The sequence below is a fragment of the Corythoichthys intestinalis genome, chromosome 12 (genome assembly GCF_030265065.1).
Source record: "Corythoichthys intestinalis isolate RoL2023-P3 chromosome 12, ASM3026506v1, whole genome shotgun sequence".
Taxonomy (NCBI): Eukaryota; Metazoa; Chordata; class Actinopteri; order Syngnathiformes; family Syngnathidae; genus Corythoichthys; species Corythoichthys intestinalis.
Window position 1 is genome coordinate 14,842,625 of NC_080406.1, and position 27,344 is coordinate 14,869,968.

At 40.3% G+C, this 27,344-nt stretch overlaps 1 protein-coding gene across 2 annotated transcripts in view; it reads right to left on the reverse strand.

The window, feature by feature from the left end:
* Positions 1–26,799, reverse strand: part of kalrna (kalirin RhoGEF kinase a) — a 288,022-nt gene extending 261,223 nt beyond the window's left edge. For both annotated transcript variants that reach the window (XM_057853377.1, XM_057853375.1), the window contains exon 1: positions 26,493–26,799. In XM_057853377.1, the coding sequence (XP_057709360.1) occupies positions 26,493–26,559 (67 nt within the window). In that variant the 5' untranslated portion in view covers positions 26,560–26,799. The remainder of the gene's footprint in view (positions 1–26,492) is intronic.
* Positions 26,800–27,344: the final 545 nt, after the last annotated feature.

The window sequence follows — 27,344 nt, forward strand, 5'->3', positions numbered from 1 at the left end:
AAAATACTTGGATAAAAAGAATATCCTGTAAAAATATTGGGAGTAGAGAGACTGAAACAATGACATTTTGCAGCTCTCTTCGTCTCATTTTCCTCGTTCTGAAAAATTCCCCCTCAATGGGCTGAATAGTAAAACCGATGAGCCTAGTCTACCGCTGACGTCATCCACCTGTTGGGGACGCTAAAGCCCTATAATTGTAGGCGTGGCTAACCGGCAGATTAAAAGACTAATTTCTCGTCATCTGCGCTTTGCTAAATTGTTGTATATGGTCGAATCGTCTCAAAATATGATTCTAATTCACATAATAATGCCATTTAAGACTTTTTTTCTGGTGTCGTATGCTCTTTAAACGATAAATGTTATAGTTACAAGTTATAGTAATTTTATATTAAAACCCCTATTCATGTTTTCGTTTTAATAAATTTGTAAAATTTTCAATCAAAAGTAGAGTTAATATAATAATAAGAAGAATAAAAATAACAATAATAAAAATAGAATGACCAAAGTTTTACGTGTATTTTGGATAGCTATTTGTATATGGAATGCCAGTTCATTTTGCATTGTATTGTTGTTTAAGAATAGGGCCTCATTACTATAGACTCAAGTGCTTTTCTTTTTGTGAAATTTTTTTTATTTATTTATTTATTTTTTTTTTTTTTTTTGAGAGATAGGAATATTGCAGTGTATCAATTACTTGTTCTCCCCACTGTATGTTTGTTGTGAAGGAGTTGCCAATAAACGGCGCGGTCCAAAGAACGCCTGTGTACACTCGCCTTAACTGTATTAAATATATCTGTATATATCTTACCCAAAATACAACAAGAGACACATAATTGCCACTAAAAGAAAGAAAACTTACCGAAATATGTGTGGAGCACAAATAGCAATTTGCGTTGCATTGTGAATACAGCATAAACGTCTCACAACTACTAATTCTCCCACGTTTTGAAGAAATAACATGAGTATGGAACGGCGCTGCCCCCAAGCGGCCGGTGGCATTCTCTTCACTCTTAATGCCCATAAACGGCCTCATTGTATAATCTGTTTGAGGCAATATGCGAGATGGTCATTCACCCAAGCGCCAGCAGAGGGCGGCAAAACTCCATAACAACAAGTGAGCTTTTCACTGAACAGTCATTTAAATCTGTCTGAGCGGGACATCTGCGTTATTTGCGTCAAATATTTTAACGTGATTAATTTAAAAAATTAATTAACGCCCGTTAACGCGATAATTTTGACAGCCCTAGAATAAATACATTTCTGTGCGGCCCGGTACCAAAAGTGCTACGGACCGGTACCGGTCCACGGCCCGGTGGGTAGGGACCCCTGATTTAGAACCTTGTTTCAGATTATTTATTTGTACAGTTAGAATTGCAAAGAAGGCTATTATTTTGTTCAAGGATTCAAGGATTCGCTAATACAGAAGAGGCATTTCTTTAAATCACTATTTAATTCCAGTGTTTTTTGCGTTATTATTTTAGGAATAACAAAGCCTGTTAGGTAAACTCTGCGAATTTGAATTTGTGGTTTTAGTTATATAGCTATCTTTTTTTTTTTTTTTTAAACATGAATTTTTCCATCCAGACGGAGGAGGCACACTTTAAATATGTTAAAGCGATGAGGCATTTTTGAGTGAAAATTTGGGGCCGTTTACATGGTGACTCTCCGAGAATACGAAAAACTTCAAATTTGCATTTATATGGTTCCGTCTCCATTTGAATAATGTCGTAATTCCGCATGAAAACGATGTAGTATTCATGCCAGGCCGTAGGGGGCAGTGCAGATTTACAAGGCGACAGCCAATGATGCACTTTGACCCCGACAAGCTTCTCTGCCTGGAAGACAAAATACCCGCCCTCTCTTAGCGATGGCATTTTTCTTTTGCTCCAAAAGGCAAAAAATGGAAACATTCAACATATTTACATTAAAAATATCATAAAAACAGTAAATTAGAAACAGACAATCTGCTATTTGTTGTTCGAAGCAAAGGGGGTCTCCATCCATATGAACCCGCTGCGACCCCCCCCGAATTGAATCGTTCCACTTTGGAGGCAGGATTCGGAGATTTGAGTCTTTGCCTTCCGTCTTCGCTGACACCATATGAACGCGAGGCCATTTTGCTACTCAGTCATTGCGTCTTCGTGTCGCAGAGTCATCATATAAACTGCCCCTTTAAGTATTTCGAGGCAGGGCCGAGTGTCCTCTTTTTTTTGAAAATCAAAATATGGTCACCCTAGTCTAAGGGAGACTACTGACCTATCAATAAAAAGAATCCAGCTGTAACTACCAAAAACAACACAAAGGAATCACATACAAACATAATCACAATTCAACGAAATCTTTTATTTTCTTTATAGTTAGAATGATCAAGTAAGAGTGTTTGTTGGCGATCAACTAAATGGAGCTGGGGCATGACTAACTTCATGGATTCTTATCTGCTCAGCCAGCCGCTGGGGAGCCATCACACACACGCACACTCAACGAAGGGTGGTGAGTAATTACGCAGGGTCAAGCATACTGTTGCTCTTCAAGCAAGCTCTATTTAGACAGTGTGTTTGTGTTTGGGCCTGTGTGTAGTATGTTGTACGCTCAGGGCGTGTTCTCATTGGTCAAGCAGAGATTGCTGAGATGAGCTGGTAAAGGGAAGAAATTACTTGTGATAGGTTCCTCGCACACTGTGAGGCTTGGGGTAAAAGCTCTTTCTATATTCTTGCTTTGTACTGCAGGCCATTTTGTAACATCAATTACATCCCACCTTTGAAATTTTAAATCACACAAGTACTAAAATATGCAGTTTCTGAGGTAATTTATTTCTCAAATCTAAAAAAAAAAAATAAATAAAAGAATGCTTGAAAATAGAACAGAATGAATTAAGAAACATTCCGTTTCTTCAGCACTCAGCTCCGTCCATGTACAGTGCCTTGCAAAAGTATTCGGCCCCCTTGAATCTTGCAACCTTTCGCCACATTTCAGGCTTCAAACATAAAGATATGAAATTTAATTTTTTTGTCAAGAATCAACAACAAGTGGGACACAATTGTGAAGTGGAACAACATTTACTGGATAATTTAAACTTTTTTAACAAATAAAAAACTGAAAAGTGGGGCGTGCAATATTATTCGGCCCCTTTACTTTCAGTGCAGCAAACTCACTCCAGAAGTTCAGTGAGGATCTCTGAATGATCCAATGTTGTCCTAAATGACCAATGATGACAAATAGAATCCACCTGTGTGTAATGAAGTCTCCGTATAAGTGCACCTGCTCTGTGATAGTCTCAGGGTTCTGTTTAAAGTGCAGAGAGCATTATGAAAACCAAGGAACACACCAGGCAGGTCCGAGATACTGTTGTGGAGAAGTTGAAAGCCGGATTTGGATACAAAAAGATTTCCCAAGCTTTAAACATCTCAAGGAGCACTGTGCAAGCCATCATATTGAAATGGAAGGAGCATCAGACCACTGCAAATCTACCAAGACCCGGCCGTCCTTCCAAACTTTCTTCTCAAACAAGGAGAAAACTGATCAGAGATGCAGCCAAGAGGCCCATGATCACTCTGGATGAACTGCAGAGATCTACAGCTGAGGTGGGAGAGTCTGTCCATAGGACAACAATCAGTCGTACACTGCACAAATCTGGCCGTTATGGAAGAGTGGCAAGAAGAAAGCCATTTCTCAAAGATATCCATAAAAAGTCTCGTTTAAAGTTTGCCACAAGCCACCTGGGAGACACACCAAACATGTGGAAGAAGGTGCTCTGGTCAGATGAAACCAAAATTGAACTTTTTGGCCACAATTCAAAACGATATGTTTGGCGTAAAAGCAACACAGCTCATCACCCTGAACACACCATCCCCAATGTCAAACATGGTGGTGGCAGCATCATGGTGGCGCTACAAAGTATTAACGCAAGGGGGCCGAATAATATTGCACGCCCCACTTTTGGTTTTTTTATTTGTTAAAAAAGTTTAAATTAGCCAATACATTTTGTTCCACTTCACGACTGTGTCCCACTTGTTGTTGATTCTTGACAAAAAATTAAAATTAGTCACAATATACAAAGTCACATTTATCCTTTAAGAATTATAAGTCTTTCTATCCGTGGATCCCTCTCACAGAAAGAATGTTAACAATGTAAATGCCATCTTGAAGATTTATTGTCATAATAAACAAATACAGTACTTATGTACTGTATGTTGAATGTATATATTCGTCCGAGTTTTATTCATTTTTTTTTTCTTAATGCATTGCCAAAATGTATATGATCGGGAAAAAATATCGGGAATGATTGGAATTGAATCGGGAGCAAAAAAAAAAAAAGCAATCGGATCGGGAAATATCGAGATCGGCAGATACTCAAACTAAAACGATCGGGATCGGATTGGGAGCAAAAAAACATGATCGGAACAACCCTATAAATAAGCAGATATAAAACTATTTTGATCAGGTATCTGTGTGGGCAACGGTGGCCGCCGCTGACTGACGGTAGGACTCTGGAAGGACCCTGCAGCAGGTTGCTACAGTAAGCTTCAGGCTTGCCTGTTTTGTAAATATTGTAAGATTTTGTATCTTGCATGAGACAATATGCAATGTTACTTTAGCCTTTTAAGGTGCTTACTGAGTGATCCTTACACACTAAATGCAACTTGTAGTGTTAGCGTAGTGTTCGCGTTAGCATTAGCTTTAGCATGACGAGCATCCTCTTAAACTTCCACTTATTTACATGCCGTCGTGACGTCCTGGTGAGTTTAAGTGTTTGAAAATAATGTACTGGTCTTGCTGAGGGTGTATAATCATAAAAAGGAATTGTGTGCTCGTTAGTTTGGTAGCACTAGACCGAATTAATTGTTTAAGTGTCAGGTCATCATTGTAACTGAAGCCGCTAAAGCATTTTTTCTAATGGCGTACCGCACGCAGGCTATTTTTAGACCGTGACGTCGCATCGTAAAGTGGAAGTAAACCCGAAGTGGGACATTATAGACCCGCCCTCGCATAGACTTAACGTAAAAAGTGCTACTTTTCTCCGGTAATCTTTCAAAAACGAACATGCCGATCACGCATTGCTTTTTTTGGAACTTGTAGAAACGACTCTAGACATTACGACACATGGAGGATGTTTTCTTCATACGTTTCCGGAAACCAAAAACTCAGGAGGAAAAAATGTGAAGACCGAATCAACTTGGGCGGACTTTAACACCAGCTCGGTGAATCCATTCACATTTCATATGCAGTAAACATTATGTTGGGTTGGCATGGTCTTTCAGAGGACAAAGAGGTAAGCCATTTTTATATTTTTAACTTCTTTTTTTGGCGTAACGTTGTGCTGTACTGCTTCTGTCTGACAATGAATGACCTGAAAAGAACTACAATGGCTGCCACTGTTACCGTTTCTGTTATATATATATATAAAAAAAAAACAACTTTAGAAAGGGGGAAGTGTAAATAAATTATAGAATTAAGATGTGTTATCTATGAAAAAATTAAAAGTGTTCGTTGGCTGTCACTGAGTAGCGTTTGCGATCGCTACACAAAGCTAACTAACTTACCCCCAAAAACGGTAAGAGACGTAGGACAACCAGAGGATATATAAGAAAGACAGGGCTGATGGTAAAGGATAGCTTGTTGAAACAGGAGAATGTCATTGTCAGTCGCGTCGATAAAAAAGCTAAAGCTATGCTTAGGTCGGCTCGTTTTTTTTCGTCTTTTTCAGCCTTCGACACTCAAGCCATCTCTTTAACTGAACATTTTTATGTTCTTCCACATCTTTGCCATTGAATTTGGCACTAGGCACATCATTTTTTGGAGAGAATTGGAAGGTTTAGCTCTGTAAACATCTCCTTCGTACATGATTTCCATTCATTTCCTATTAGGGACAAACGGTGGCTTGTCCCTACTTAGCAACAGTAGCTAATGTCATGAATATTAATGAGCAGAAGTGATGTGTTGTTTGCGGTACGCCATTGCCTTTCATAATCGACGTGGTTGAAAAAATATATTTATATTTAAAATCGTTTTTAGATATCGTTATCGGCATTTGAAAATCCCATATCGGTCGACGTGTCAGAGACAAAGCAGCTGTTTCTCTAGTTGGAGTTCAAAAAGAATTGCTTTTACTCCAAATGTTGAAATGCAGGAGATGCTGAAAACGCTTGCTGTGGTGATCTGTCTGACCACTGAACAGTCAAGGTAAAAAACGGGACAATTTGCAGCACTTGTTCACCCACTGAGGAGCATGGATGCAGAGATGCACTTTTGATGTTTTCGGATGTCAGCGGGCAGAGTTGACTATCTTTTTTGTTGAAAAACAAAATGAAAGCAATGATATTTTGTGTGAACCAATAACAGTGCTTGCCGTTCACGTAGCAACGCGTCACCGAGACGCGTAATCAGAATTTTTGGGAGGCGCACGTTAGGCTACGGCGTAGGGTCCAAGCAGGGTACGCCGTCGACGGCGTAGCTACAGCGCTGCCCCGACGCAGAAGCATAACAAGGCTTTAATAAAGTTACATTTCCAAACATTAGAAAGAATGTTCAGAAGATGTTTTTTCTGACTCATATGTGACCAAACATTCAGCATCCCGAACTTCAACAAAGGCCATCAAATATCCAAATTAACAGACCAACACCACAACTCTATCCTGATGATTACCACAACTAAACGTAGGACTTAGGGGCCGTTTACCCGGAAACGTTGCGACATCAATCCACAACAACTGTGTTGCTCACTGCGACTAGAGATGGGAATCGAAATCCGATTCCAATTCGGAACCGGTTCCAAGTGTTTCGAGGCCTCGACATCACAATGAAAAAGCCTTAACGATCCCTTTAACGATCCCTAAAGACGCATATTGCGTCGTGACGTGTCTTGTTGTCCAGACCCATCAAACTAGCATGGCGCCAAGAACCACTCGCTCCAAAGTTTGGCTACACTTCACCAGGAAAAAGGGTGAAAATGAAAGGTTACGATAGTTTAGCACGAGCGTTGCCGCCGTAAACATAACAATGACGCAGGTTCGAACGCTCGAAAGTGTGTCTTCACTTCACGAGGAAAAATTACAACAAAGCGACTTGCAGTCATTGCAAGATGGAAATAACTGCATCGGGAGGGAATAGATTGCACTGTCCTCACCGAGACGCTAAGGCTCAGTCCTGGCTATACAGCTAGCTAAACTCCCAAATGACGATGCAGAAGACGTTGGTATAATTTGCTGACTTTATTCAACCATCACTTGAAACTAAAAATAGAAATGAAACAAATCAATTTCATCCCCAATAACAAACAGGTTCGCATCAACGTAAATCAGCGGTGATTAGCTGCTAACACAGTCATAACAAACAGTTAGCATGCGTTCGCTAGCATTAGCACATCGTTTAAACCACTACACAACTGGATTTAAGTGTCCGATCGCGAGTGGAAACACACAACAACAACACAGAAGATGATACAAAAAGGCGTTGGCTCTGTGGATATTTTACAAACATTAACAAAGAACGTAGGCTCGTGGCAGTGTTTCCCTTTCTCACTAACTCGCTCACTGGCTTGGATGCGGCATTTCTTCTTCTTCTTCGCGCAAGGAAGCGCAAGGGCGCCACCACTTCAGCGTGAAAGCGCCATAAAAACTAAAAGGCATGCATTTCAATATACTGGTAAATAAAAACAGGGGTCCCCAAACTACGGCCCGCGGCTCCATATTTGGTCCGGCCCCCTGAACAATTCCAGAGAGCATTTTGAATTTTTTTTGTTTTTTTCTCCCTCAGTAGTGTTATTTATTTCCTGGCCTTTTTCAGTGAATAACTCAGAGAGGGTTATGGGGTTATATTCTATTTAATTAATAGTGCTATTATTATTTATTATTATTATATTATATTACTATTTTTATGTTATTTACTTTTGTTCCGAGAAGAATCCACAGAGGATTATTTGATTGTGGCTTTCTGAAAAACAATATTTTTTTTACATTTCGCACTCCTGCAATCGTCACACTTTTTCTGTTACAAACTGACCCCGGCCTCTCATCAGAGAAGGGAAAAGTTATTTGGCCCTCACAGGAAAAAGTTTGGGGACATTGCCAAAGGCAGAACATTGACCTATGTGCCAAAATATACCAATATTTTTTATTTCTATTAGAAAAATGTTTCAGTAAAATGTTACACATTCTTGTGCATTTGCCACTTATTGCCACAGTTAACATTGAGGCTTTGGGCCTCTTTTGACCTCGTTGTGAGTTTGTAAGGTTGTGACTTCTGATTAAACAAACTTGATGGCAATCAAAATGTTTGTTCTTTTTCCCGAAATTACAATCGATAAGAGAATCGATAAAGAATCGAATCGTTAAGCAATATCGATAATGGAATCGGAATCGTAAAAATCCTATCAATTCCCATCCCTAACGGCGTCGGAAAAAACGGAAGGCAAGGACTGAAGCTTTTGTTTGCGGGCTCCAAAGTGGAACACTTTGGTTGCGGTGATTGCTCCACAGCCATGTAGAAGGAAACCACAGTGAACTCTCTTGTTGTGATGACATCAACACATGCCGAACGTCATTTTGGACATGCTCAGTCACCACTAATGGCGGCTCCCTCCATCCCTCCCTCCCTGTATCCAGCAACATTTGGTCACGTTGATTTGTATTTTATTAAACAAGCTACATGTTGTCAGTGGCGAAATATTGAATACATGCGAAAATACGCCAACCTTTGAGGCAGAAACACACTGCAGTTTTGATCACGTGACCGGCGAGACTTTTTGGAGACAAACTAAAACCGTAAACGGGCACGTAGGCTCGCCTTAAGCCTGAGTTATGCTTCTGCGTTGTGGTGACGATTTAGACCCTACGGCGTCAATGAGCATTCGATAGTTCTGCGGCAAGGGAACACATTGCTCTGTAATTCACCGCCAAGCCTCTAGAGGGGTGTGGCGTTGCGTTTGTACGGTTTTGGGGGACTCTTGTCGACTTCCTCTAGTTTTCTTCCGGTTACACAACAATGCCAAAGGAGATTGAACCCTTGAATGTGGATCTTCAGCTCATCAGCATTGAACAACAAATGTTGATCATACAAATGTTGAGGCGCAGGCGACGCAAAAGACTGTTGTGGAGGTGGTCTGTCCGATCGTTGATGCCGCACAGAAACTGGCAGTCACATTACGAATTCTAGCATCGGGTGGAAGCCAGCAAGCTGCATTGTCCAGCGTGTCCTACAACCAGCTAGTGGGAAGCCATAGCAGATTTCTGGTGGCTATGGAACTTCACAAACTGCGTTGGAATTCTTGATGGTAAACACATTATCATAAAAGCACCGAGGCACTCTCAATCAGTGATGATGTATCAAGTGTCTGAACTGTCTATTGTTGAAAATTAAACATCAAAACAACTCTTTTGACACCAAACCTGTGCTTTATTTATCATATGATTGAAGTGTAAAATGCAAATAAGTCACAGACTCACAGCAAACAAATGTACACAATAAATGATAAAATGCACTAACCAAAAATACGACATCAAGTGATAAAGAGCTGGCATTTTTTGGTCGACTGTGTCGCCGCTTCATGTGGCTATTCGCTCCCAAACACACACACACTTGTCTCGGAGGTTCTTCCATTTTTGTATGCAATCGCTGACTTCCAGCCCCGTATTTTCAGCAATCTCCTTCCACGAATTGCTTGCCATTTGGCAATCTTTATAATGTCTTGACGAGACATTGTAGAGGTTGTCATACTTGCGGACCTCTTCGATGATACTCTCGTCGGCTTGGTCTATTTTTGCGTGTAGCACAAGAATGTTCGAAAATGGCGGTGATTTCGCGCTGAACCGGAAACAGCAGTCTGAGCTGACCAATCACAGTCCATTTGTGTCACGTCACCACACGTTGAGGTGACGCCCACTCAGGATTCTGTGGAGGTGCACGTCAGGCTACGGGTGAGGGTCGTAAATCGGGTCCGCCTTGACGGCGTAGGTCTGCCGCAGAAGCATACCTCAGCCTTTACTTTGATGCGCTGGCAAAACAGGGAGCTCAAAAACAGTTCCCACTGAAACTGAATGGGATTTTTCTACCGCACACAGAGACATCAAGTATCTGTGCCAAGCCCGACCTTTCAGTTAAGCCTGTGGCGATATGCAATAAGTCCATTTATCGCACGGTAAATTAAAATAAGGGCGGTAATTTTCTAACGCCGTTATTAATAACACTGGTGCACACTTTAACAAATATTTGTCTGAATGTTTACTGGATTTTATTTTGTAATTTGAGGTAAGGACCACAGCTGTGTAAGATCTGGCTCCTCCCTCAGGTGGTCGTTAAAAGAGTCCGCCCTGATTTAAACGGCTACAAAGATGTGTCTGGAGGTCAGGTCAGTTTGGTTAGAGCGTTTTGTTATGTTGGCCTCTTTTATGTTGGGCCCAAGATATTTTGTTATGGGTTTCTTTTGTGACTTTTGTGACTCAATTTAATTCTTAAATTGAAGTTTCACTTGAAACACCAATGTCCTCGTGTAGGTTTGGTCAACTACAGGCTTAACGAACGTACTTCCGGTGAACATTTCAAAATGATAGCGCATCATGTTCAACATATAAATAAGGATTTCTGGAGTTAATTTCACATGCTTCAGATTCTACACTAAAAATACCTTTACCTACTCTGAGCAAATTTTATAACCCATTGTAGCCTGCGAGTCAAAAAATTGTCCAGCCACGGTTTTGGTTTTGCTGCCAAGTCACTTAGGTTGAATTCACTGCCACCATAAAGAACTCATATCGCAAATTTTTGCCCACAAATTGAAGCAAAAAAATACTCAAAAACTTTTGAGACTTCTATCGATCAACTGTCAGTCATAATAAAAACGTCCTTTGTTAGAAGTCTCACACGTACACACACTCACTGCTGACTGCGGCTAATAACATCAAGGCCTTAGCTAGCACTTCCTACCATCGAATAACACATACAGATGCGCGCACACCTTATTGATTTCTTTGTGATCAATTACATTGAAAACAGATGCTCATTACACTAACGCACAGTCCTCCCGCGCACACCATATGGTTGGATGTGTGTGCGGAGGAGAGGAAGCTTTTATGGATAGAGGAAACAAAGAGACGAAGAAGAAGGGGGAGGAAAAGGAGGAGGAAAGGAAGTCTTTTCTTTGTATTTATGTATCTAACACTCTCACTTGTCCGCTAGTGGGTAATGAGGGCTAATCCACATAAGAAGCACTTGTGTCTGCTTGACACTCACATAAGTACAGGCAAACATACGCACACACTTCTTCACACCCATCTGCCGGTGGGTGTGTGGGTGGGAGACAAAGGGATGGATGGAGGGAGGGATTCCCTGCTTTCTCCTCAGTACCACAGTCTTGTTTGTGATGACAGCATACACACTTACACTGCACACACGCCTGGTGCGCGCACACACACACATAAATAAATCACAGTTCAGTAGCTACTCCCTGTGTGTGTCCTCACCATGACTCAGAAACCAGGGCGGTGGCCTGCTGGTGAGCATTTTGACCCCGAACATGTGACAGGAGGGGATTGAAACCTTTAACATCACCTGTAAAAGTTGCCGTTTCTGTTCAAGTGGCCCTGACACAGAATTTCTATGCATCTGCACAGGCTCAATGGGTCAGCCATCTTGAATATAGGGGTGTGCCATCTTAGGCACCCCACGATTCGATTCGATTAAGGGAGCTACGATTCGATTCTTGAACGATGATCACGGTTATCACGATTATCATGATTAACGATGCTTCGTACATTACTAATTAATATAGTAGACAAACAAATTTTTGTCCATTATTTATTTAAAATATCCTGATGATTCAACAGGAACGATGGAAACATGCGCATACAACAAAAACCTGCCCTTAAGATGTTTTTTTAATTTATTTATTTTTACAAGAAAGTGCAAAAAAAAAAAAAAAAAAAGAGTACTTATTTCACTCAACAATACAATAAAATTTACACAGGTCGGAATGAATTCCACAACTTCTGGAAACAAAGTGTCTTTAGAAATAAGCCTTCTTTTAACCAATATACTTTGTTTTCACAGATTTCTGTACTATTTCACATGTTTGTAGTGTTACCGCTGTACTTAATCATAGTTTTACACGTTCTGCATATGAAATACACGTTAGCGAATTGGCTAATTAGCTTAGCGCTCGGCGCTAACAATTAGCACCTCAAAAACAACAACAATAAAGGCTAAACAGTACAAGAGGGTTCGTGTACTCACCTCTTGTAGACGCACACTGGTCTTAACAACACACTCAGGACATTTTTCAATTGACATGACTTCAAACTACAGCTGGACGCCTGAAAGACGAGGAGCAACAAACTCTCTCTTCCCCTCTTGCTCTAAAAAATAACGGCCTGTCTCATACACAAATTTATTTTCCAGTCTTTTGAAAAAGGGTACATCTCTCACTTAGTTACAGGCAGCATCCATTACAACGTGCGCGCGTCCGTTAAAGGTGTCCAGGCGGCAGACATGTCTTGAATTTCGTTCTGCTACAAGCGGCTGTCATAAAGTTATGAGGGAAAATCATCTTTTTGAGCCTTTATGAATCGTAATCGAATCGTCACGTGTCGAATCGCGATGCATGTAATAGTTGATTTTTTTGGAACTCCTCTACTTGAATAGCTAATTACGACAGATACAGTGGGACAAATACATAGCGGGCGTTTTCGTCAACGATGAAAATGTTTCGTCACCGAACCATTTTTTCATGACGATGATGTCATGATGACGCGCTAAAGACGTGTCCTGGGAGACTAAAACATAACAAGATGGATGCCAGTTGTAGTCTGATGAACCAAGAAAGTTCAGACTGCATTTGTCAATTGAGTTCGTTCAAGTATCACGCATGCGCACTAATTCGCAGTCGATGATGCGCTGTACAAACTTACCCACAGGAGCATCAAAACAAATGCTGACTCCATGTCATTCTAGGGTGATCATATTTTGATTTACAAAAAGAGGACATGAATAACAAAAAAAAAAAAGAATCCCCATTTAGTCAAGAGCATGACGCACACATATACGGACAGTTTGCCCCGTCTCTTAGCCGTGTAAGCAATCTTGAAATATTCAGGCATGAAAATGGGTCAGGGGTAAAAAAGGTACGAAGGGTGTGGACGACATAAATTTGTCTGGCTACTTTATTAATTAGTAATGGACAATGCATCGATAATCTTGATAACCGTGATCATCGTCAATACCGTGATCATCGTTCAATAATAGAATTGTAGCACCCTGAATTGTAATCGAATCAAATCATGGGGTGCCTAAGATGGCACACCCCTAGTGTCTACCCTAGCTAGCTAGCCAAGATGACAAACCCATTGCTCAAGTGCAGACCGTTTCGAGCAGTTCGTACACAGATAGTACTGACAGGGGGTACTGGACATCAGCTCAGTGATACTTTTAACTAGTTGTGAAAGCATTTTCTTCCCAAAGACACGCTTCATAAAAAATATATATCTATATATTTTTTTTATGTATTAAGCACATTAATATCAATGTTATGCACAGTCATCAACTGGAATGTAGAGAACAGAATGACATTCCGAATTAATTAGCTGATCATGCAATTGTGTGAATCAAGCTGCTAGGGGAAGATGATTATACACGTAAGTGAGGGTGCTAATTCACACACAGCCCCCTAAAAAATCCACCAATCAGTACCAATACACAATAAATCCTTGCTGGATTTGTTGTGTTTTGATAGTGATTTTCTTGGTACAGGAACCAGCAGATGCTGTATTTCTTAACATGGTTGTGTAGCACAAGCAATGCATACCTAATGTAACTCACCCTAAAGGTATGGTTAACATACTGTAATTGGTGCATTAGAATAGTAACGGCACTTTCATTTTATGACTGTGACACAATTACAGTGTGGAAAATAAGTATTTAGTCAACCACTAATTGTGCAAAAAACAGAAAATCACATTTTTGATTTTTAAAGAATTTATTTGCAAATCATGGTGGAAAATAAGTATTTGGTCAATACCAAAAGTTCATCTCAATAATTTGTTATGTACCCTAACGGAGGCCAAACGTTTTCTGTAACTCTTCACAAGCTTTTCACACACTGTTGCTGGTATTTTGGCCCATTCCTCAATGCAGATCTCCTCTAGAGCAGTGATGTTTTGGGGCTGTCGTTGGACAACACCGACTTTGAACTCCTTCCACAGATTTTCGATGGGGTTGAGATCTGGAGACTGGTTAGGCCGCTCCAGTACCTTGAAATGCTTCTTACGACGCCACTCCTTTGTTGCCCTGGCTGTGTGTTTGGGATCATTGTCATGCTGAAAGACCCAGCCACGTCTCATCTTCAATGCCTTTGCTGATGGAAGGAGATTTTCACTCTAAATCTCTCGATACATGGCCCCATTCATTCTCTCCTTTACACAGATCAGTCATCCTGGTCCCTTTGCAGAAAAACAGCCCCAAAGCATGATGTTTCCACGCCCATGCTTCACAGTGGGTATGGTGTTCTTCAGATGCAATTCAGTATTCTTTCTCCTCCAAACACGAGAACCTGTGTTTCTACCAAAAAGTTCTATTTTGGTTTCATCTGACCATAACACATTCTCCCAGTTCTCTTCTGGATCATCCAAATGCTCTTTAGTGAACCGCAGACGGGCCTTTGACGTGTACTCTCTTCAGCAGGGGGACACGTCTGGCAGTGCAGGATTTGAGTCCCTGGCGGCTGGTCCCAGCTCTCTGTAGGTCAATCAATAGGTCCCCCCGTGTGGTTCTGGGATTTTTGCTCACCGTTCCTGGTATCATTTTGACGCCACGGGGTGAGATCTTGCATGGACCCCCAGATCGAGGGAGATTATCAGTGGTCTTGTATGTCTTCCATTTACTAATAATTACTCCCACAGTTGATTTTAAGAGTGTGACAATATCTCGATACAGCGATATATCGCGATATTTTGCAACCCGATCGGTTATCGATATGCTCCCGCCAAGTATCGATACTTTTATTTGACATATTGGCTATACAATGCAGTATGGATGCTGTAAACTGCTCACTGTTTGTTGAGCAATTCCTTGGCGGTCCACTAGGGGCGCTCAACAGTGGCGGTGAAGGTAAAGTGCGTACAAGTCGCCTAGAGAAGAAGAGCGGCCCCAAGTGGGTTGAAAAAAATTAAAAAGCTTCGTGAGAACGGTGGAGGAAAAGTGAGAAAAATATTGCTGAAAATAACACATGTGGACACACTTTGGAATTTACACCAATAATAATGGAAGTAAGGTGAACAAGGACTTTGCTGTATGCAAGAAATGTCTAATAAAATAAGGTTCACTGGCAGCTGGTGACTAATTAGACACCGGATTTCAATGGAGCATCACTTGAGGTAAGAAAGTTTTGCAATGTACTAGTAATTGATTTTTTAATTTACATGTATTATTTTGATGACATTTGGTGTTGAATGATAAAAAAATGAACCAGGACCCTAAACTGGATGAAAATGAATAGCGAACAAGCCTACATGAATTTACTGATTTATTTGATATTACTTGAGAACCACTTTCCATCTAGTTTACTACACAAACTGTTATCACTGCCATTTTGATACAATAAGCTATAAAAACGGTTTGAATAGCTTCCAAGATATATAAGGTGACGTGCATGATAATTAATGTAGCCTACATATTAAAGATAGGTAATTATTGATTTTTTAATTTCTATACATTCAATTAATATTTTTTTAATTCACTCAATACTTCAAACACACACAAAAACCAGGATTTCATTTTTTTTTTTTAATTTATTTTGTTGTTTTTAAGGTGAGGAAGAATGTAACTGACTGAGTCTGACATCTCAAATGCTGAAGCAGATGGTGGAAGTGCTCAAACCAATGCTTTTGACAACAAAGGTCATATACAAAGAAAAGACCCACCAATTTTATCCTTGCCCCACTCCAAGCTCAACTGCTGACTGACACCTGCAGCACTGTTAAAAATTTTCAAAAGATTTAAAACTTAAGAAATTAAGGGTGCCATTCATCATGATTTCTCCAAGAAATATCAGTGGTTGTGGTTTGTTTCCTCTATATGTTCAGGTACACAATTATCAGTAGATTTATATTTCACAGCAATGTTGCACTGAAAAGGTGTCACTGTTTAATAAATGACTTAAACAGTATTTTTTCTATTTTGAAATTTTTTTTTTTTTTTCGTTTCAACAGTTGTATCATAGAAAATCATGTATCAAATTTCTGACCAATGTATCGATATTTGCTGTATCGTGATATCGTGAGATAATCGTTATCGTGAGCCTTGTATTGCGAATCGTATCGTATCGTGAGGTGCCTTGAGGTTCCCACTCCTAGTTGATTTCTTTACACCAAGCGTTTTACCTATTGCAGATTCAGTCTTCCCAGCCTGGTGCAGGTCTACAATTTTGTCTCTGGTGTCATTCGACAGCTCTTTGGTCTTGGCCATAGTGGAGTTTGGAGTGTGACTGACGGAGGTTGTCGACAGGTGTCTTTTATACCGATTATGAGTTAAAACAGGTGCCATTAATACAGGTAACGAGTGGAGCCTTGTTAGACCTGGTTAGAAGAAGTTAGACCTCTTTGACAGCCAGAAATCTTGCTTGTTTGTAGGTGACCAAATACTTATTTTCCACTCTAATTTGGAAATAAATTCTTTAAAAATCAAACAATTTGATTTTCTGTTTTTTTTCCATATTCTGTCTCTCATGGTTGAGGTGTACCAATGTTGACAATGACAGGCCTCTCTAATCTTTTCAAGTAGGAGAACTTGCACAATTGGTGGTTGACTAAATACTTTTTTGCCCCACTCTAACTAGTTAACGCAGTGGTTTGAGCATATGTTGGCTGGTACGTCAATGCCATGCTCACTGTTTTCAGTTGTTTGACATTTATTGCCGAGAAGTGTTTTCCACAGAAACATGTATTGTAATCATTACATTACTAATGCATTGGTTGATTTACAATGATGATGATGAATGTTCTATAATAACGAACATTTTTAATTCCAGTAATTCAACTCAAGAAAATAATTTCCCAACTTGATTGCATGATTCACATTAAAATCATTTTCTGACCTGATCTCATTAACGTTTGCAGACAAAAGTCTTTGTCCCACGCTTGAATCTGTTTACACCAATTCACTAATTGATCAAGTTGACCTCACAAATTGAATGCTGCATCACCGGTCGAGAGTCTGATGAGTAACATGAACCCCCACAACTCATTCCCAAATAAATTACATTGTTACATACTCCCCCCCCCCCATCTGCCTTACATTGATGGTTCATCTGGCTGAAAGCTGGAGGAAGGCAATGTGCTTTATGTGTCTTTGAATCCAAGTCAATGAACGGATTACTGGTTACTCGGCCGTGTAATGTCTCTGTAAACCAGGCACCTCCCCCCTCCACACTCCACCCACGCATACACACACACACGTGCAGAACCAGACACACACAAACTTAGCTAATACTTTCATGTCCAGGTCAATGTCATTCAGGGAAGTGTCCAGTTCATATATGGTGACTAAGCTACTTGACTGATTGATACTTTGGCTGAATGTTGTAGTGTCACGGTGCAAAACCATGTCTCTGCAATACTGAATTGTTTACATATAGCATTGTGCAAATGTGACATGCAGTTAGTTAGCTAGCTAATCCTACACTCTAAAAATGCATCTTCTCTTTGGGGGCTGTTTTAGAAAGCCACATTGTCTACCGCACATTATCCGCAGAATGGAGTAAAAGCAAAAATTCTGAACTTCCCCGTAAAGCATATCCAATTTAGATGATGTGTACCAATACATTGTCCATATACCATAATTTTTGGACTATAAGCCGCTACTTTTTCCCCTCAATCCTGTGGCTTATACTCCAGTGCGGCTTATTTGTTGATTTATTTGGGTTAATAAGTAACACTTTTACAGCAGTGTCATAAGACTGCCATATGACCATTATAATTATAACATGCCACTGTCATTGGCATACATGAATGCTTATACCAGATGTCATTAAGTGACGTCAAGCAAATAATGACACTAACTCCATTTATTGTTTACATCCATTCAAAATGGAGATAATTTGCCAGATGTCACAAAATGACATTTGTCATAAGCATACATTAATGCTCATACCAGTGTCATTTCATAAGTATGATGGTCTTATGACAGTCTTATGGCACCACTGTCAAATAAAGTGTTACCAAATAACACTAAAATTAAAATTTCAAAATAACAATCTAAAAAGTTCAAAAATATTGTTGTTTTTTTTTATCTGTCCTGTTCAGCTGCTTGAGAGGGAGAATGGAAATCTGAGTGTCTGATTGGTCGAAACTACGGTGGCCGAGAGGTGTCAGGCAAAATGCAAAGTCAAAACACTTTAAAAATAGAAAAAGCACGAACCCCAATTGCAAACGCTTTGCAAAAGAAAAAAAGCACGCATGCAAACTGCCACAACACGATCCCCAATTCCTAAAGCGCGATCACAAATTGGCAAAAGCACGAACCCCAATTGCCACAACACGGCAGCAAATGGCTTGCAGCACAAATGCAAATTGCCACAACACAATCCCCAATTCCAAAAGCGCGATTGCAAATTGGCAAAAGCACGAACGCCAATTGCCACAACACGACAGCAAATGGCTCGCAGCACGAACGCAAAAGGCTCGCAAGACACTTGCAAAGACGATGACCCAGAAGTTAAAAAAATAATAATAATAATAAAAAAGGCGTCAGTTAGTACATTGCTATATGTGCTTTGTGACCATCTCTCCGGGCCTCCGTAAAGTTGCCCCCCCCATCAGACGCAAATTTATATAAAAATGATGTTAATCGATTGTGCTGCAACGTTTTTGTAGATACAGTATTATGCTTTTATTGAGATATTAATTTCGAGTGGGGACGTCACTCGTAGCTTTTTCTTAGCTTAGCTCCCACAGCTAATGGAGTGTACCAACTCTCTCAATAACAGAGGGGTGTCCTAACAACTAGCACGAACAGAGCACAAAAAAATTCGGGTCCATTTTGCGGTAAATTGGGGGGCTTGAGATATTAGTTTCGAGTGATGATATCCCTCTAAGCCCCTCATTTACTGCAAAATGGTTCCGAATTTGTGCCATTTGTTTGTGCTACTTGTTAGACACCCCTCTGACTGTATTTTCTTGTTTTATTAAATTACAGAATTTAGCGATGTTTTCAAAATTACATCGGTCATCGTGAAGAATTTCGGTAACGATACATTTTCTGTATACTGCCCGGCTCTAAACCCGGGGACTACCAGTATTCTACAGGAAGATTTTGGTAACAACCTGTTGGTTCCATTTTTTTTTTAGTTGCTTGTTTTTGAACAGTGACACCGTTTTAAAACGATATATCGATTCTTGGTGGGAGCACATCGATAATCTTTTGGGCTACAAAGTACTGTGATATATCACCATAATCACCTTGTCGATATCTTGTCACACCCCAACTTTGTGGTAATAGACCTTGACAGCTACGTTTGCGCAGCTGTATTATTTGTTGGCATGTGAATAAACCATTGGAAACGTATACATGGCGATGTCTGTGCCATTGGTGGCCCGTAGTGAACTCACACTGAAGGTTCCAAATCAATAAGTTAAATTATTCAGTTCTAGCATATTGACAACCAAAGATGAAATAAACCATCTAATCATTAAAATGCTTCGGGAAATTTAAAAGTAATTACATCATTTTTTTTCAAACTTCAAGATGCCCTCAGCATGATGAAGCAGCTGCCGAGTTGGTCAAATGGTGGACTGACATCACTGCTCGCTTCATAACTGACGGGGAGCCAGGCTCTTTGGAACGTCTAGCTTGAAAATACAAGTTAACCCCATACAAAATAAGACTCAACAAATCATGGGGGATTTTAAACGGAAGACAAATTCTCCGCAAGGAGCCGGAGATGATCTTGTTCTTTGCGTCTTTGTAACACAACATGCACATCTCTGCTCATATAATAACAAGTGAGTCTTAATTTGTAAACGCAGGAGGTATTGACATGCTAACACTTGAAGCATCTGGCATCCACTAAAGAACACATATGTAGATATGAAGGCGTGTGCGAGTGTGCAAGTTCATCACATCCTGTGAGCTGATAATACTTGTTTCTATTTATAAAATGGCTGATTAATGTCAATAGTATGCACTTTCCTGCTTGGTATACTGTACTTTATAAGAGCATGTCCTCGCAATTAACTCCCATTGTGCACTTTTGTCATTGCGATTCATTCATCAGCAAATGTGGCTCATTTGCATACATTTGTAGGAGTAGTGGGACCACCAAGGCAAGACCTTTGATTTGAGAATGGAAAAAAAATCCCATGGGAAATAATAGAAATCAATCCAAGGTCAGACGTCTTAAAATTATCTTTATATATTTTTTTCTATTTTAATTTGTATTAGTATTATGTATAAATTTTAAAGACAACTCATGCCGCAGTTAACGGTCATGTTAATTACTGACTATTCTTATAACTAATGGCTATGTATTACAGTGGTATGAAAAAGTATCTGAACCTTTTGGAATTTCTCACATTTCTGCATAAAATCACCATCAAATCAGAATCGCACAGATGAAAATACAGAGTCTGCTCTAACTAAAACCACCCAAACATTTATAAGTTTTCATATTCTAATGAGGATAGCATGCAAACAATGACAAAAGGTGGGAAAATAAATATGTGAAACCTCTGCCTAAGGAGACTTAAAGAGCAATTGAAATGCATTTTTACCAAACCTTTTAAGTCAGGTGTGTGCCCAATCACTTACGAGTGGTTTAAAGCTGCCCTGCCCACTATAAAACACACACCTGGTAAGAAATGTCTTTATGAGAAGCATTGTTTTATGTGCATCATGGCTCGGTCAAAGACCTGCCTGAAGACCTGCTATCAAGGATTGTTGATTTGTATAAAGCTGGGAAAGGATATAAAACCATGTCTAAAAGTCTGGGTGTTCATCAATCAACAGTCAGAGAAGTTGTCTAAGAATGGAGAGAGTTTTGCTCTGTTGCTTATCTCCCAACGAGTGGCCGTCCACCAAAGATGACGCCAAGAGTTAAGCACAGAATATTCAGAGGTAAAAAAGAACCCTAGAGTGTCTGCTAAAGACTTACAGAAATCACCAGCACAGTCCAATATCTCTGCGCACACATCAACTACATGTCAAACTATGGCCAAGAATGGTGTTCATGGGAGGAATCCACGGAGGAAGCCACTGCTGTCTAAAAAAACATTGTTGCTTGTTTAATGTTCACAAAACGGCACTTGGACACTCCACAGAAGTTTTGGCAAAATATTTTGTGGACTGATGAAACCAAAGTTGAATTGTTTGGGAGTAACACACAACGTCATGTGTGGTGGAAAAATGAAACAGCTCACCAACATCTACACCTCAACCTCACCGTGAAGTATGGTGGAGGGAACATCATGATTTGGGACTGTTTTGCTACCTCAGGGCCTGGACAACTTGCAATCATTAATGGAACAATGAATTCAAACGTTTATCAGAATGTTTTGCAGGAAAACCTGAGGCCATCTGACGGTTGAAGCAACAAGACAATGATCTAAAACACAAAAGTAAATCAACTTCAGAATGGTTTCAGAAGAACAAAATACACGTTCTGGAGTGGCCAAGTCAAAGTCCAGACTTGAACCCCATTGAGATGCTGTGGCATGACCTAAAGACAGCGATTCATGCTGAACATCCCAGGAATCTGACTGAACTACAGCAGTTTTGTAGAGAAGAATGGGCCAAGATTAGTCCTGATCGATGTGCAAGACTGATCTGCAGCTACAGGAAGCGTCTGGTTAAACTTATTGCTGCCAAAGTGGGGTGGCCACAAATATTAACGTGATGGTTCACTTACTTTTAGTGAATACATTACATTACATTTCACCCTCTTCCCTTGCTGAATGCGACGGTCCATCCCCCCCTCAATTGCACGTTTGATTGGCTGATGAACGGACCCCCCCCGACACACCGGCAGAAATACATGTCGACAACATGCCGCCTACTCCGCCCGAAGGATATTAGAAGTTTTTTTCGGCCAGCAGCAGCCACTGTAAGTAATTTAAAAAGACGCCAATGTTGTGGAGGTGGGAAACACCACTAATTTCGCTACTGAAAGTCAGCACAACATTCAACTCTGCAGGGCTGCAGCTATTTAATATTTTAGTAATCGAGTATTCGACTGAAAAGTCTATCGATTAATCGAGTAATAGGATAAAACATTTTTTTAGGTAAAGAGCAATTGTAAATATGCATTAGAAAACAAAACATTTCACCTAATATTGAACCATTTTAGGACTATGAAAGTCTTTATTTTCGATGTACATTGTTAAAAACAGCCAACAATTGCGTCTCAGATGTGACTAGAAAAAAAAAAAACAACAACAAATTCACGGCTTTCACTCAAAAGACTTCTAGATCTTATTAAAAAAAAATCGTAATTCTTACCTAAAATGTCATTACGCTTGATAACACACATCAATTAAAAGTCAGCTGTTTTTCCCCCGTGTTTCAATTGAATTTCCATTTGTGTCAAGCTATTTTTAAGTTGTAGTTAAGTTTTAAATTAGTCTAAATTGTAATTCCTGATAAGAATTTGAGTTTGTGCATTTTTCAAAATAAATGTAGGAAACCTGCTGTATTGGAGCACATTAGGCAACAGTGCTACTAGGTGTTTTATTCAGCACTGACTATTGCGCTAGAACTAACGATCAGCTTTATTATGTTTTTGTTTTACACCCTCATCACTCTAAAGCGCTGTGTTTTTACAGATCAAATAAAGCCTGTATGTATGACACGTTAGCCACGCATCGACAGTGGTCATAATTAATAGAAACCTAACCCTCCACAGGGCTAACGTTACGTTAGCAAGGTACAGTAACGTTAATCTTATTAATTAGCGCTGAGAAGTCTACTGCTTTAAAATGGCGGCTGTTTAATAACACCACAGTCTGTCATGTCGCATCTAGTTCCATATACATGTGATATCTATGAGACGCAACAGACGCTACCTGCTACCACCGTAGCATCATGCGTGCGTAGTTGGCAACGTTGGCATAGTTTGTAGCGGCTGTCGGCTGCAATCAGGTATCGTTGCTTCATTCTCGACAGTCGTGACGTCAGCACGTTGTCCCGCATTAAAAGTAGTCCGGCCAAAACATGATGCTTGTAGCTGGCAAAATTAAGCGATTCCTCGAGGCCAACAAAATTACTCGGATCAAGTTTTAAACTCGAGTTACTCGGGTATTCGTTTCAGCTCTAAAACTAAAACCCGAGCAGGAAGCTGCTTATAAGTGTCCTTCTGTTTGTGTTTTCTACTGTTAACATTAATTAAACTGTGAGAAATGGAGTGAATTCTGTTGCAAACTACAGAACCAGAAAAACCCGAGCAAAAAGCTGCTTAGGGAGAGACGGGTGCTGCATAACCTCATTCAGGTCCTTCTAAAAAAGATAGCATATTGTGATAAAGTTCAATATTTTCTGTAATGTACTGATAAACATTAGACTTTCATATATTTTAGATTCATTACACACAACGGAAATAGTTCAAGCCCTTTATTGTTTTAATATTGATGATTTTGGCAAAAAAAAAAAAAAAAAAAAAAAAAAAGAAAAACCAAAACTCCCTATCTCAAAAAATCATAAATACTCAAAAATAGTCATCCGACCAATACAAAAAGTGTTTTTTAATACATAAAAGTCAACCTTCAATTAATTATATCAGCTATGCACTCAAAACTTGGTCAGGAATCCTTTTGCAGGAATGACTGCTTCAATTCGGTGTGGCATGGAGTCAGTCAGCCTGTGGCACTGCTGAGGTGTTATAGAGGCCCAGGATGCTTCGATAGCGGCCTTAAGATGATCCACAGTGTTGGGTCTGGTGTCTCTCAACTTCTTCTTCACAATATCCCACAGATTCTCTATGGGGTTTAGGTCAGGAGAGTTGGCAGACCAACTGAGCACAGTAATGCCATTGTCAGTAAACCATTTACCAGTGGTTTTGGCACTGTGAGCAGGTGCCAGGTCGTGCTGAAAAATGAAATCTCCATAAAGCTTTTCAGCAGATGGAAACATGAAGTGCTCCAAAATCTCCTGATAGCTAGCTGCATTGACCCTGCCATTGATATAACACAGTAGACCAACACCAGCAGCTGACATGGCACCCCAGACCATCACTGACTGTGGATACTTGACACTGGACTTCAGGCATTTTGGCATTTCCTTCTCACCAGTCTTCCTCCAAACTCTGGCACCTTGATTTCCAAATGACATGTAAACTTGCTTTCATCTGAAAAAAAGTACTTTGGACCACTGAGCAACAGTCCAGTGCTGCTTCTCTGTAGCCCAGGTCAGGCGCATCTGCCGCTGTTTCAGGTTCAAAAGTGGCTTGACCTGGGGAATGCGCCACCTGTAGCCCATTTCCAGCACACACCTGTGCACGGTGGCTCTGGATGTTTCTACCCCAGACTCAGTCCACGGTTTCTGCAGGTCCCCCAAGGTCTGGAATCGGCCCTTCTCCACAATCTTTCTCAGGGTGCGGTCACCTCTTCTGGTTGTGCAGCGTTTCCTGCCACACCTTTTCCTTCCCACAGAATTCCCACTGAGGTGCCTTGATACAGCACTCTAGGAACAGCCTATTCGCTCAGAAATGTATTTCTGTGTCTTAGTCTCTTGCTTGAGGGTGTAAATGATGGCATTCTGGACAGCAGTCAGGTCAGCAGTCTTGCCCATGATTGCGGTTTTGAATAATGAACCAGGCTAGGAGTTTTTAAAAGCCTCAGGAATCTTTCGCAGGTGTTTTAAGTTTATTCGTTGATTCAAATGATTAGGTTAGTAGCTTCTTTAGAGTAGCTTTTCATGATATGCCAATTTTTTGAGATAGGGATTTTTTCCAGTGTCATGTACCCACAGTCAGTGATGATCTGGGGTGCCATGTCAGCTTCTGGTGTTGGTCTACTGTGTTTTATCGAGGGCAGGGTCAATGCAGATAGCTATCAGGAGATTTTGGAGCACTTCATGCTTTATGTAGATGAAGATTTCATTTTTCAGCACGACCTGGCACCTGCTCACAGTGCCAAAACCACTGGTAAATGGTTTATTGACCATGGCATTACTGTGCTCAATTGGCCTGCCAACTCTCGCGACCTGAACCCCATAGAGAATCTGTGAGATATTGTGAAGAGGAAGTTGAGAGACACCACACCCAACACTGTGGTGAGTTTAAGGCCGCTATCGAAGCTTCCTGGGCCTCCATAACACCTCAGCAGTTCCACAGGCTGATTGCCTCCATGCCACACCGCATTGAAGCAGTCATTTCTGCAAAAGGATTCCCGACCAAGTATTGAGTGCAAAGCTAATATCGTTAATCAAAGGTTGACTTTTTTTGTATTAAAAAAAACACTTTTTTTGTATTGGTTGGATGAACTATGCTAATTTTTTGAGATAGGGATTTTTGGTTTTTCTTGACTTTTTTTTGCCAAAATCATCGATATAAAAACAATAAAAGGCTTGAACTACTTAAGTTGTGTGTAATGAATCTAAAATATATGAAAGTCTAATGTTTATCATTACATTACTTAGAATAATGAACTTTATCACAAGATGCTAATTTTTGAGAAGGACCTGTATGTTGCTCAGACAACGCAACAAACATACACAGACGTTATACTAATTAACTGTGTACATTTAAATAAAAAAAATAAAAATTTAAAAGGGAGGGGTTTGATGCAACGAGCTACCCACACTAGTGTTGCGATCGACTGGTCAATCGTGATCGACGTAATGAGCACCCCTGATTTAGCATATCAATTAACTAGGTTCATATTTGTGAGGAATGTAGCCCTGATCCCTGTTCACCCAATCTGTTTGGTCTTATTAATGTCCCATCCCGAGCAAAAACTGTACATGCAGGTTATGCTGTTTTATCGTCCCTACCAATGTTGAGACCAAACATAAGCCCTTGATTGACAGTACTTCAGTGTTGAAAAAAAAAAACACATTAGTGACACTTAAGGAGCCTTTTAAAAGGGCAATTTTTGCATCATACGTGCACACAATCACGTGATGTGTCTCTATGAACACAGGAGACATCAACACAGACGACACGCGCGCGCGCACGCGCCGTCTGCAGAGGCTTGAACATCATTGAGATAACGTCATTGAGTTGCACATTAGTGAACACATTTCTAGGCGTCTTGGAGCAGCTGATTCAAACATTCACGCTTTTCATATGTGGATACATACCCGCATTCGAACATACATACAAAGAAAGTGAACGTGCACACCACAACACTGATATCCATTGGGAGGAGATGTTAAAAGCAGCAGAACGACACCGGGCTGATGTGCAGCAGCAGCAGCAGCAGCCCACAAAGTAAACGAGCTTCCCTCCTCACGTTGAGAACAGGCGTAATGGTACCATTTCTGGTCATTTCCTTCACTCCCGTCAACCCCCGCAATGATCTTCCTACCTGTTTTGAAGAATGCATCAGTGTCGGGGTCGCTGGGCGCCTCCTCGGCCGCTTCTGCGGGGTTCATGCCGGATTCCGGTTTAGCACAATCCAACCGACAAATGAGTCAAAACAAAAGAGGGGCCCTAAAGGTACAAAAAAAAATCCACACGGTGTTAGGCGTTACGTGCCCAGGGTCCACTTTAGGTAGCCTCCATCCCGCTTCCGGGCTCGCTTTCTGTCGCCTTCTGCGTTTGTTTGGTGCCTGAAGGCTGGCGGCGCTCCTCTCTATTGTTCCCCGTCCAACCTCCCCGTTGCTCCGCCAGGGTCTCTTTGCCTCCCCTCCCTTCTTCCAGCCGCCCGCCTCCTCCCTTTTTCTACTCCCCTCCCCACCCCTCCCTCCAGTCAATCTACTGACCTTTATTAGCATCATATGTGTTGGTTAGACTTGAATGACCAAATACAGGCAACAAAGAATATTCTATGTGGATGGATGGAATTTTCATGATGACATTTAGACATTCATGCTATAATGAATTTTATAGGTCAGATTCTCAGTTTTATTGTGTGAATACTGACAGTCAGTTATTCCTCATTTCACAGTTTTTATAACTTTAAAAAAAAAAAAAAAAAAACGTGTTTCATTCATGTGAATATCAAGCATTTACGAAAAAAACTTCGTTGGGCACTATGAAACTATGAAATGTAAACATTAAAAATCAATTTTTCAAAAATGTGTTTGAATGCAAAAGTAAATTTGAAACAAAAAAATGCATTTGAAAACTATTTTTCTTTGATTGATTTTTAATTTTTTTAAATTAATTAATTTATTTATTTTGATTGAAGTCGTTTTATTTTTTTTTTTAATTGAAA